The 14860-nt window shown below is 36.5% G+C and overlaps 1 protein-coding gene across 2 annotated transcripts in view; it reads left to right on the forward strand.

Moving 5' to 3' along the window:
* Nucleotides 1-14526, forward strand: part of LOC136840234 (protein starmaker-like) — a 22314-nt gene extending 7788 nt beyond the window's left edge. Inside the window, exons 2-3 of one of the 2 annotated variants that reach the window (XM_067106837.1) lie at nt 10632-10755; nt 11630-14526. In XM_067106837.1, the coding sequence (XP_066962938.1) occupies nt 10632-10755; nt 11630-14002 (2497 nt within the window). In that variant the 3' untranslated portion in view covers nt 14003-14526. The remainder of the gene's footprint in view (nt 1-10631; nt 10756-11629) is intronic. The other variant, XM_067106838.1, reaches the window with a different exon arrangement.
* Nucleotides 14527-14860: the final 334 nt, after the last annotated feature.

A 14860-nucleotide genomic window follows, 5' to 3' on the forward strand; every position in this document is an offset into this window, starting at 1 on the left:
CTACATAAGGTTCCCTCGCGCAGTAAGGGGCTCTGGATTTGAGCGCTCTTGCCGGACAGTTAAGAGAAATTAATAGGGCTGCCAAACCCTTCAGATATTTAAAAACTGATTCATAGCCACTTTATTGACTTTCCGCAGACAAGCCGTACAATGAAGCATCGCATAGGGAAGAATGATCTAAAGCAATAGCTATAATACAAGGTATATTATTAGTCATAAATTTGTTATTTTGAGAGTCATTTTATTCAATCTACTTCAGAAATATCTTTTTTTCTCGTTACATTTTTCATTAGATAGAAAGAAATTTCGACACAGCTCACAAGTGACACTAATCCAGCTTCAGCCCTCACATTAGTGTAGCCACAGTTTATGTTGAACTATTATGGAGAGCTAGTCGGCTAAAGTGTCTCACACACATGGGGAGCGAGGCCAAGAATATTATCTGAAAGTAGTAACCCAAAATTTGCAGGGTTTATATATATAATTTTCGGTCACTACTTTCAGATAATATTCTTGTGTGTGTGTGTATATATATATATATATATATATATATATATATATACATATATATATATATATATATATATATATATATGTATGTATGTATGTATGTATATATACATACATATATATAAGATTATTATCTGAAAGTAGTAACCGAAAATTTGCAGGGTTTATATATATATATATATATATATATATATATATATATATATATATATATATATATATATATATATATATATATATATATGATACGCTGATTTCCTTAGCAGGGTGGCTCCAGAAAAAGTAAGATATCATACAATGATGCGTTCATTTAACTGGATATTCACGGAGGAACCACAGTGTGAACAATATTTCTCAACAATTTATGCTTCATATACCTGCACGAAAGAGTCATCAGGAGGGCCTCAGGCTTTCCTGAACGCACTATGACATTCACTTCTGTCTTGGACCCTCCCCCAGTCCCTGGATACTGAAGCCCCAACGTTCAGATAAATCCATTTGTGCAAAGCATGTCACCCAAGCTAAAATTTGATCAATTTATCCTAGCTCGGCAAACCATACCCTTTCATTTTCTTGTTTTCACATGTACTACGTGCGCACTTCAGCCTTCAGCACCAGCCATTTTATTTCTTTCTCATTCAACATCCAAATTTCCCTCCCATAATGGTTACTTGGTTCAACAGTCCTTCAATACATTGTAATTTTCGAATCCTACACTCACACGCTGCTGTGGTCCTTTCCTTGCCTGAACGTTCTGCTGTTCAAGTCCTCTCTCGTCCTCCTGGCATGAACTGCACTTATTGCCCTAAATGGATCAGCCTGTTCCAGCCTCCTCATTGACATTGATAACTATCTTTCTGATTCTCATTGACTCTCATGAAATAACATTATTGCATTAGACGTTCACATGATCAAAGTGGGTGCAGTAAACAAACGTCATGAACTCAAACTTTCCTGTTCGCTATTCATTCAATACATTTTTCATGAAAAAGGTTTGAATCTAAATTTTCTGAATGAAATGAAGACACTGTCCTTCCCTTCAAGACTTCGAACCTGGGTTAAGAAGGCAGCATCTCAGTGCAACACACTACGTCATCACGAAACCTGAGGGAAAAAAAACTTATTTCGGGCACTGCACGAGTATTGTATTTGTTGCGAAGAGACTAAACCTCTCCCTGGTATCGTGACGCAAAGCGGTTTTTACTTTGGTTGAAATGTATGGAATCTAATTATTGAGCTTTGCAAACGCGCAGTATAGTCTTCGTTTCTATATTCTATAGCATTTTGTATAACTTTTCGGCTACGAACTTGAGCTTAAGTTCTTAAAATAAATTTTAAGAAACATGTTTATCCATGCCAGGATTCGATCTTGTTACTGAGGGGCAGAATACACCATGCCATCTTGAATGATTAATATGTCAAAAATAATTAGGGATTAGTGAACTTTGGCATGGTGTCTTCTGCCCTTCCGTAACAAGTTCGAATCCTGACGTGAATAAACTTTATTTTAATTCATTTTAAAAACTTAAGCTCAAGTTCGTAGCGGAAAGGTATTACAAAATGCTATAGAATATAGAAATGAAGACTATACTGAGCGTTTGCAGACCTGAATTAGATTCCATAAATTTCAACCAAAGTAAAAACCGCTTTGCGTCATGATACCAGGGAGAGGTTTAGTCTCTTCGCAACAAATAAAATACTCGTGCAGTGCCCGAAATAAGTTTTTTTTTCCTCAGGCCTCGTGATGACGTAGTGTGTTGCACTGAAATGCTGCCTTCTTAACCCAGGTTCGAATCTTGAAGGGAAGGACAGTGTCTACATTCCATTCAGAAACTTTTGATTCAAACCTTTTTCATGAAAAATGTGTTGAATGAATAGCGAACAGGAGAGTTTGAGTTCAAGGTGTTTGGCTGCTACATCTACTATGTCGTGTGAACGTCTAACGCGATAATGTTATTTTATGAGAGTCAATGAGAATCAGGAAGATAGAGTTATCAATGTCAATGGGGAGGCTGGAACAGGTTGATTCATCTACGGCAATAAATGCCGCTCATGCTCGGAGGACGAGAGGACATGGCAAAGAAAGGACCACAGCAGCGTGTGAGCGTAGGATTCGAAAGTTAAAATGTATTGAAGGACTATTGGGCCAACTAGCCATTATGGGAGGGAAAACTGGATGTTGAATAAGAAAGAAATAAATATGGCTGGTGCTGAAGAGCTGAAGTGTGTACGTAGTACATGTGAAAATAAAAGATTGAAAGGGTATGGTCTGCCGAGCTAGGATAAATCGGCATTTCACCTACGCTGCGTTTGTGTTTGTGTGAGAGAAGGACCGTTAATAACATAGTAATGATTCATAAATTCGTTTATAAATGACCGATCATTCCGCTAGTCTAGTTCACAAATTTTTCACGCCCCTTTAGAATCTCGCAAACCTCCTTAGGATGGCTGCGATCAGGAAACTGAGTTGAACATCCAGTAGGGAATGATGATATCTTCTTTTGTTGAAGAACAACTTGATGTTCAAGGGTCCAGGGCCTTGGGTCTAAGGTGTCTAGGTCCAGTATCAACCATTCCCAGAAAGTCGTCCTTCACTCATTTTTATTTTTTTCATTCGGTGAAGAGATGGTGAAGTATTTCACTAAATAGTATTAATAAATGCAGTTGCCATGTTTGTTTCTACATTCGGTGCGCAAAAGGCGACGTTACGTTCAAAAACGTTGAGGCGTCTCGTTTACAAAATACTGGAGTACGTAACCTGCGCCTTTATAGCTTCCTCCCTTTGACCTTGATCGCCCATCAGAGCTCTCACAAAAGCAGGAAGTTTGGGTCCAGTTTTTCTCGTATTTTGTTTCTTGTACGTTTACGAGTAGGCGGTTTTTGCATATTTTATTACTGTCTAGGTTTAATAGTAATATATATATGTATATATGTATATATGCATATATATATATATATATATATACATATATATATATATATATATATATATATATATATATATATATATATATATATATATATTATAAATGAGAATGTTTGACATATAAAAATTAGTGATAATTTAGTTGTCAAAATTATTCTCACACACGTCCATCTAGTAACGTGTGTTTATATATATATATATATATATATATATATATATATATATATATATATATATATATAAATATATATATATATATATATATATATATATATATATATATATATATACATACATATATATATATATATATTGTAAATGAGAATGTTTGACATATAAAGATTAATGTTAATTTAGTTGTCAAAATTATTCTCACACACATCCATCTAGCAATGTGTGTATATATATATATATATATATATATATATATATATATATATATATATATATATATATATATATATATATATATATATATATATATATATATATATATATATATATATATAAGTTGCTAGATGGATATGTGTGAGAACAATTTTGACACTAAATTCACACGAAACTTCATATGTCAAACATTCTCGTTGCTGAACACGTCTGTATATATTTTACACATTTCACCTTTGTTCGATGGCGAAGCAAAAAGCGGACTGTTGCTGGTGTCGGAGGTGAAAACTGGATGAATCCAGTCTCCTCTGGCAAAGAAACTGGATTAGACGAGTCTGCAAAGTGGAACAAAAAATGTGATCAATAAAAACACGAAGGATTTCACCCAAAATCCTTTCGCGCGTCGCCGTCGGACCTCAAGGTGAAAACCGGTCGCTTAAGGAAGATGCTGCCCAAGGTCTATAGACCTTGATGCTGCCTTTGCCAACATTTTCCAACGGCATCTTCGGAAGAGAAAAACGCTCAGTGGACGTGTTCAACTGGGAATTTATTCAGGTCGGTAGTTATATTGAGAGACCAAAGCGCCCCCACCCCTCTCTCTCTCTCTCTCTCTCTCTCTCTCTCTCTCTCTCTCTCTCTCTCTCTCTCTCTTTTTTATTTTATTTGATGAGCATGAAAATTCAAATTGCATTATGTATATATATATATAATTTATATATATATATATATATATATATATATATATATATATATATATATATATATATATATATATATATATATATATATATATATATATATATATATATATATATATATAATTATATATATATATACACACACATATATATATATATATATACATATATATACATATATATAATATATATATATATATATATATATATATATATATATATATATATATATATATATAATATATACAAATAATTGACAATGTTACTACTTAATGTAAAAGGAAAAAAAAATTATTTATAACAATATAAATGAAAGAGGTTAAACTAAGGAGCAGTAGCTAAACTACTATTGGTAACTATTCATGTAAAGAGTAACTTTTTCATCTGGTTTACTTATAGAGCTGAATTAGGACCCTCAGCTCTGAAAGGTACTCATGTTCACATCAGCCACTATGTTCTCAAGATGATCACTGAGAGAGAGAGAGAGAGAGAGAGAGAGAGAGAGAGAGAGAGAGAGAGAGAATGTTCACCTCATTAGAACTGATAAGTACAGAAATCTGGTGTATAAGGAAGAAATGCATTTTATCTTGTATAGGGTACATTCCGGCCTGAGATCTGAAACAGTTGTTTGCATTGAGATCTCGCCACAGGAAGTATCGCAGGTGTTAATGATGCAATTTCAGTGGTGTCTGGCTGCAGTTGTAAAGGTCTCTAAAATGAGGACAGTAGTGTTTGTTACTGATCAAATTTGGGTAGAAGGGAGAGCAATGTTTGAGAAACATATAAGATAAAAAAAAAAAAAAGTAAAAAATCCCCCGAAGTTTCTTCGGCACAATCGAGTTTTCTGTACATCGTATAATCAAGGATACCGAAAATAGATCTATCTTTAGGTGGTCTCGGTATAATGCTGTACGAGCCGCGGCCCATGAAACTTTAACCACGGACCGGTGGTGGCCTGGCCTATATCGTTGCCAGACGCACGATTATGGCTAACTTTAACCTTAAATAAAATAAAAACTACTGAGACTAAAGGGCTGCAATTTGGTACGTTTGTTGATTGGAGGATGGATGATCAACATCCCAATTTGCAGCCCTCTAACCTCAGTAGTTTCTGAGATCTGAGGCCTGACAGAAAAAGTGCGGACAGAAAAAAGTGCGGACGGACACAATAGTTTTCTTTTCAGAAAACTGAAAAAGACACACGACGGATGAATAAGAGGAGATAGAGGGAGATTGCGAAGATGTCACTTACGGAAGTTAATTGTGGATTTTTCAGTTTTGTTGTGCATTTAATAACAAAAATGCAAAAGAGTCATGCAGGCTGCAAATATCAGGGAAACTAACATGCAAATCGACTGATTTTGTGAAGGGAGAATTGAATTAAAGTTGTGAATCAACCTTTTTTTTAAGCGTCCAGAAGGTTTCACTTATCTTAGATGTACCTGACTCTTATGGCGTGATTTCAGTTATTGCAAGACCAAAAGGACTCCGGTCTTCCTAAGCATTAATCAACGAAGTTGATAAAAAATACATCCTAGGAGTGTGACGACGTCCTAATGATATTCTTAGTTGGTGCCATTACATTTTCATCCAATGCGTTTTTATTGCATGATGAAATGTTACCTATAAAACACAAATGTTGGCCATGAATCTAATTCTGGTTATTTGTAAAAGAAAACTATTGAGATGGCTTTGTCTGTCCGTCCGCACTTTATTCTGTCTGCACTTTTTTCTGTCCGCCCTCAGATCTTAAAAAATACTGAAGCTAGAGGCCTGCAAATTGGTATGTTAATCATCCACCCTCCAATCATCAAATATACCAAATTGCAGTCCTCTAGCCTCGGTAGTTTTTATTTTATTTAAGGACAAGGTTAGCCATAATGGTGCTTCTGGCAGCGATATAGGATAGGCCACCACCGGGCCGTGATTAAGTTTCATGAGCCACGGCTCATACAGCATTATACTGAGACCACCTCGATCATACACTGTAGCGGCTGTACAGAAAACTCAACTGCGCCAAAGAAACTTCGGCGCAATTTTTGCTTGTTTCCTTATTGTTCGTTGATAAAAACCCACATTTGTCAATAAATCTCAGCACATTCAGTCTCTTTCCTCATCGTGAGCCACCCGCAGTGAACAAATGCTCACACACGCACACGTGTGCCTATAAGGCAACTTTAATGTTAATAAACGGACAAGCACTCTTAATTCTCAATGGCCTTGAGAGTTTTGCTCCCTTTAGTCAAATCTGAATTGAAGAAGATTTTATTGTCCTGGGTTTTGCCAACAATAATTTCATCTTCGAATTTCCCTTATTTTCATTTTATTCACCTTCTTTTTTTTTTTAAGCACGCGGTTGACCTCGGCCACAGAAGGGTTTCTCTGGTCTGGGTAATAATACTGGCAATGCCCAAATAGAAAATTTCATGGCATTTAATGCCCAGAAGAAAACAACAACATTTTTTTTTTTCTCAATTTATTTTTAAACTTTTAGGTACGACTCCTGTTTTGCTTTGCGGTTTATATATATATATATATATATATATATATATATATATATATATATATATATATATATATATATATATATACTGTACATACATACATACATACATACATACATACATACATACATACATACATACATACATACATACATACATGTATATATACATATATATATATAGAGAGAGAGAGAGAGAGATTTATGTATATATATAAATATATGAATTTTTGTCGCTTTAACGGCTGTGACTTTTTTATATATACAAAGTTAAATTCTAAGATACAAATATTAATATCGAGTTCACTATTCATAAAGGATAACTTTCGCCCACGGGGAATTACAATTGAGTAGTGCAAACACAATAACAGACAGTCGACTTTGATCATTTGGCTGTCTTTCTGTCTATCTAGATATACTGTATATATATATATATATATATATATATATATATATATATATATATATATATATATATATATATATATATATATATATATATAAAGCTTATACACTGAAGTCACGTGCATCTACTGTGTATTTTTAAGCATATATATATATATATATAAATATATATATATATATATATATATATATATATATATATATATATATATATATATATATATATATATACATATAATATGTGTGTATATATATGTATACTGTACATATATATATATATATATATATATATATATATATATATATATATATGGGTGTGTGTTGTGTGTGTATATATATGTATGTATATTTGTGTGTGTGTGTGTGTGTATAATTTAAGATTTTTCCACTAACAAGTGGTGGCTCCATAGAAAAGACTACAAAGTGCTCACTGCCACATTCATACTTTAAATGCTTCATTGTGGGTGAGCTACCTGTGCAGAAAAATTCCACAACTTTAGCCAATTCGGACACCCACGGAGAAAGTTAATCAGCACTGCGTTAAACCCCCCCCCCAACATGCACTGCGCCAGTGAACTCCTTCTTGCTTGCGCTCTCAATATCCCTGGATAGTAAGACCCTCCCTGTCCAGTACCTCGTTACGTGATCTATCAAACTTTTCTTGAGCCTCCTCTCCTCTGGCCTAATGACAGTTCTGAATCATGCAGTCGTCTCGCTAGCCTATCGCTCTCCGTTTTTCCCTCATGACCAAACCATTCCAAATCACTATCCTTTCAATTATTCCGCAAATAGACGCCAGCAGTTCTATTCAACGGCTTCAGCCTTTTATCTTCCATTCGCATTTAAGGTCCATAATTCACTTTAATTAATGGGAATTGGCTCAATAATTCCCATATATTCCTCCTTGACTTCCAAGTCACTTCTAAATCCTTTCCGCGCACACTGCTTCATTTATTGCTTCACCTGTTCTCTGGTAACCTCTTCTTTCAGCTTATCATCATCCGGCATACTTGCTCCCAAATACCTACATGAACCAATCCCTTCTTTCCTTCAAATTTCAGTGACTTCATATGTTATGTTTTTTGGTACTCAACTCCTTCCGATTAACTACCCAAGCAATGACTATATGCAGATGTAGAATTCTAAACGAGTCTGCAGGCTTCTAACTTACTAGGCAATTTCATACAGGATAGAATGCCCATGTTCACAGCGTATAAATCAGCAAGTAAAAAAAGCAAACAACATTTTAAAGAATTATACATACAGGAGCAATAATAAATGTCATGCAAAATCATTAACATGATTTTGCATGACTCTTTCAAGAAGCCCTTTTAAACTGACGATCATCGACATTCATAAACACTTTAGGAAGACTCTTATACAGGTTCACAGTGGAAACAAAAAAGAAAAAAAAACTTTTGGTACTACATAACGTGACAACGTAGCACCCCAACAGATGCAAAAGAGAACAACAAACACTACGATTCATGATACTGGCATGAAGGGTGTTAGGGAGAAGGCCCTTTTTAAAAAGAGCTCAAGAAAGAAAGGCAAACAGGTTACGTTTCTTCGACGGAATAACTCATAATATTCATTCCTAAGGCAAGAGTAACCGCCAGTTCCGTCAGTCTTGCCTCAACACTGAGGATCACGGGAGGCTGCGGGCACTTGGACTAGGAGGCAGCGTTTCAGAAATAGTGGGTAAAACACCAGGGGCAAGGGCCATTTACATCATCGAGCAATGCTAGTTTTCTGACTGCATGAGATAACAAATTCACTAAATTATGTGAGAAAGACAGTCTTGAGTCGAAATTAAAACCGAATATTATCACCTATTCAGAATCGGTAAGTAAAGCAAGTCTAATGGGTTTCAGCATTTAAGCTTTAGTGAGCAGAAACCAGTTTGTACCGGTCATCTGCGAGTTTGGTCATTCTAGATCAGACTTGAATGGAAGGCGTCTGCTTCTTTCTGACACGCTAAGGGGTCGAAACTGCTGCGACCTCTCATTGGTGTATGAACGTCATAATCGATGAACAGAGACGACTTCATATATTTATATTATTAGCTGATACCATGTCGTTCTCTGTGAGATTAGGTATTTGACGCTTTCCCTCTAAGCTCACATTTGCCACCCATACCACTTCCCCTCGACAAAACATCCTTAATAAAGTAACAGAATACTAGAAGGAATTAGTGGCTTTACTCCATGAGTATTGAAAGTTTAGCATATAGGCCCTTCCCACTTCAAGAGGCAGGTCAGTGGCTTCCAATTACTTCTCTTCATCAGTGAACTTAGGTTAGGATAATAACGAGACGGCGAGGAAGAGGCAGGTTCAAGGTCGTAATGCACTTAGGGACAATTGATCCCCCCAGGAGCTAGTACTAAACACGGGGAAATACATTTGACCCCCAGGGACTAGTACTAAACCCGGCGAAACAGTGTAGGTGACTCACTGTTTCGCCGTGTTTAGTACTAGCTCCAGGGGGGATCAAATGTCCCCTAAGTGCATTACGCGTGATGACTGAAATTTCAGTCATTACGCGTAATGACTGATTACGCATGTTGACTGTAACATATATACAGTCAGATGTGTTTTCTCACACCTGAAGAATGGTTAACAATTCTATTTACAAATTAGGAAGAGATTTCAAATACATATGGTTGGAAAGCTTGCAATGCCTTACATACATTAGTAATTACATTTCTGACAAGGACATAAAGTAACTTCTGAAAAATGCATAAAAAATCGTTTGAATCAGGCGCGCTGGATCTGTGTTTCGTGAGAGTCTCGGTGCGTCGTGTAGGTTTTGTTTCGAAGCGAAGATTCCCTGAGGGTCGCGGCGACAGCTCTGGACCCCACAGGATATGAGGTTGCCAATTCGTATCTTTGAAGAAAGATATCCATTCTATATATATTATGGCAAATTGCATACACTTCGTCAGTCACTCACATTTTGCAACTAGTTTACAACTTGTTTCCTACATGCCTGCTCATCCTGCTCTACCTTTAGAGATCGTGATAAATTTGAGAATTTAGATGTATGTGTGTAGACTGAAGTGTTAAAAAGTGTTACTTTTATCAGATATCTTTCATGTTTTATTATTTTCTGTATTCAATTTTGCAACTGTTTGTATCTGTCAGGAATTATGGCCCCATATGATGTGAGTAAATTACTAAATTACATATATATCTTTTCCAGCAGCATCCAGTCAGAATGTCCTCCATGCGACAAGGACGCGCAATGCAAGAATGAACCGTCAGCTTCAGAATGCACAGCCGGGATTACAGCAGACGCCTGTGGATGCTGTAATATCTGTGCAAGGGTAAGTATTTCATTAAGTAGTATGCTACATAAAGAATTGAGTTTATATCCTTTTCTCTTGAATAGAAAAAATATGAATAGTGATAAGTATCAAAGCAAAAAATAATACACAAGCTCAAACACATAACACACATACATGTTTATGCGTGTATGTAACTATGATAACCACAGTGCCCTCTTAGCTTCTCTAATTCTTCACACTTTTTGGATACGCTTGTCACTACAAAGCCTGAGATCCAAATGCAAGAATATGAAGCAATTCTGACGTATCAGAACGACGTTGCGTTACTGACCTTGTTCTGATACTCCGGATGCGTGGTTGAATCCTACTATGGACGGCAGAATTGCTTCGTTTTAATGCATTTGGATCTCAGGCTCTGTAGTGACAAGCATATCCAAAAAATGCGAAGAATTCGAGAAGCTAAAGGGCATTGCGGTTATTAGAATTGTAAACTAATCTAGTAAGAAGTCACCAGTAGATACTACAGTATATACACATACATACACACATACACACACAACATATATATATATATATATATATATATATATATATATATATATATATATATATATATATATATATATATATATATATATATATATATATATATATATATGTTGCTGTATTATCCCTATTTCCTTATGAAAGGAAGATCAAACTTCAAACTGAACCACATGAATATAAAGATTAAGTTTCTTCAAGGCTGTCCTTTGTGTGTGAACATGATCCGAACACCACAATGTCTCATAACGTTAAATGAAAATATTTCTCTGAAAGCATCCTGTAACTTTGGAAACGGAAATTAATTGCTTTCATTTCTTATTCTCTGCACCTGCAAATATAACATGCACAATTTTACATTTGGCTGCAGGATGTTGGGGAACCATGCGGAGGGAAAGGAAATGCCTTGGGTTCATGTGCATCAGGCCTCGTCTGCAAGACTATATCTCCACGTCAGCCAGCAAAGTGCTTCCAAACCCACGACGAAGAACCCCATCAAGAAACTGCCCAAAAGAGTGAAGATAACAGCATGCAAGAAACAAGTCAGCTTGAACCTTTGTATGTGAAATCAACACACATCGTTCATTGCAACGAAGAACCCCATAGTCACCAAGAAGAATCTCATGCTGTTGAGATTCATGAAAAAGACATCCCTAATCACAATCAGCATAACCATACACAGGAAAACACAAGTCATGGTCATGGTCTCAAACGCGAAACTCACAGTCACATTGATCGCATTAGTTTTCATGACAGTCAAGATCAGGATCATGTAGATCATATTCATGATCATGGAATCCATGTTCCTGTCAGCTCACAAAATCATTCACTCCAGTCAGAGATATCAACTAAACATTTAGACGTTGAACATAGTCATGACCATGTAAACGACAGCGATGTTCACTCTAACCATACCAATCACAACCATCTACCCCAAGAAACCAGTCAGGCACATGCCAGCCATGATCATTCACACCATGAAGGGGACCACACCAAAGAGAATTCTGATATGCACCAGAAAAACCATCAAGAGCATAATCACGATCACCTTCAATCAAACCATGCTCATCCTTCCCACGAGGGAGATGATCACCCTAAACAAAATCATGATGATCAGCTCCACAAACATGATCATTCAGAACACAGCCAAGGAGACTTCCATCTGAGTCCTATTCCTTCAGGCACAGAAACTAAACCAGATCACAAACACCTCAGACAGAATAGCTCAGAGGAACACAGTAAGCTTAGTCAACATCATAACCACAGCAAAACAGAGGAAAATACTAAAGTTCATTCTCTCCAGAGCCCTGGCACTCATAATGTTTCAAGCAAAGTTAGTGACCAACATCATAGTCATGATGAAAATGGTACAACCCCTGACCACTCTCATGAATTGGCAGTGGAAGCTCATGAACATCATGGAAGCCACATGCCTGAGCATACAAACCAGGGAAGCATTGAACACTCTACCCAAACTGAAGAAATTCACCATATCTCTGTGCATGAAGATCACATTCATGACATAACAAAAAACAATAATGACCATAGCTCCAATCATTTTAACCCAGCTGGAGAGGCACATGAACATCTTGAATTCACCAGTGATGTGCACGAAAATGGAGATAATGCAAGTGACAAAGATCATCAGCAAAGCAATGATGACTCTCGCACAATAAGGAAAACTCATAATCATGAAGGTCACATGCATGAAAATAAAAGTCATGGAGATGATGGACAAAGTCTTGATCATTTAAACTCAGATGAAGGTCATGAGCAAAATGCTGCAGGTCAAGAGCCTAAAGAAGCAAGCAGTGACCGTTCTCCTTTGAATACAGGGCACAAACTTCATGAAGATCACATTCGAGAAAAGGATGGTCCTAAGACTGAAGACACTGACACTTTGCATGAACATTCCCTTGACATTGAGGCAAAAACAAGTCATTTAATTTTTGAGAAATCAGAGAACACGACGGACAACCATGGAAGTGACCATACTCGTCCAACGCGAGAAGCCCATAAACATTCCAATGATAACGATGCTAACCAAGAGCATGAAGACTTCCTTTTTGATACTGCACAACACAGGAATGACAACAGAGGAAGTGATCATTCTCGTCCAACGCGAGAAGCCCATAAACATTCCAATGATAACGATGCTAACCAAGAGCATGAAGACTTCCTTTTTGATACTGCACAACACAGGAATGATAACAGAGGAAATGACCATTCTCGTCCAACGCGAGAGGCTCATAAACATTCTAATGATAACGATGCTAACCAAGAACATGAAGATTTCCTCTTTGATACTGCGCAGCACAGGAATGATAACCAAGGAAGTGACCATTCTCGTCCAACACGAGAGGCTCATAAGCATTCTAATGATAACGATGCTAACCAAGAGCATGAAGACTTCCTTTTTGATACTGCACAACACAGGAATGACAACAGAGGAAGTGACCATTCTCGTCCAACGCGAGAAGCTCATAAACATTCAAATGATAACGATGCTAACCAAGAGCATGAAGACTTCCTTTTCGATACTGCGCAGCACAGGAATGATAACCAAGGAAGTGATCACTCTCGTCCAACCCGAGAAGCTCATAATCACAGCCATGATGCAAATACTCACGATCATTGCTCTGATCACAGCCATGATCACAGCCATGATCACAGCCACGACCACAGCCACTATCATTGCGACCATGCATTGTCAGTGACAGAGACCAAGCAAACAGGTATGTGACTCTGAGCCACGGACACGTAATCCCTAATGTAATATTCTGAACTGTACTAAACGTTCATAAATCATTTGCCGTCCTAGTCATTCCCAGCAATTTGGTGTTGTGCACTTCTTTTAACAAACCTCCTCCTCAGATACTGTAGTTTTAAAGAAAGACCGCGATGGGCATGTGACAATAACAACGGTATAATGGACGTGGTACTGACTCCCGCGCCAACTCACTGACAGTCTTATGGTTATCATCAAAGAACGAAAATGAAGTATACTTTGTTCAATTGGCTTGAAGTATGAAAGGCCCAATTTATTCGCTTTCTTTTATCATCTTTTTTTTTTCTTTGAAAAATTTCAGGTGAACATAGAAAAAAATAGAAAAACTGTTTCAAAGTGTTCTCTGAGAAAAAACCCCTTGATGGATTTTTACAAAAAAACCAAGCAAATATATCATCAATACTTTCAAAGACTGGCGCCGGTACTGTGTGCCCAATCCATTTACTTTTTGCTGATACTTGTTACCGCGACTGTACAGCGGTATATCGCCCAAAATAATGAGTCATAGGAAATGAACTCTAAAATACTGTATGTCTTTTGCTATGTTTTAAAAAGTCACTTTGCATATAATTATGTAATATGCTTTTAAGTTATTCCGTAGTAACTGGACCTTAAAATCCACAATTATATTCAGATATGTAAATGTTTCACAACCTCGGTTTTTTATATACCCTGTTTGAGTTTTGTCAATGACGAAGTATTCATAAAGGCGAAACGCTTTACACTTTATTTCTTATTATAAGTATTACAAGCCAACCAAAAATTATCCATCTTTATTATTAGAGTAGGTATACATTCATAATTTATATAAAT

The sequence above is a fragment of the Macrobrachium rosenbergii genome, chromosome 7, assembly GCF_040412425.1.
Source record: "Macrobrachium rosenbergii isolate ZJJX-2024 chromosome 7, ASM4041242v1, whole genome shotgun sequence".
In the NCBI taxonomy this organism is placed as follows: Eukaryota; Metazoa; Arthropoda; class Malacostraca; order Decapoda; family Palaemonidae; genus Macrobrachium; species Macrobrachium rosenbergii.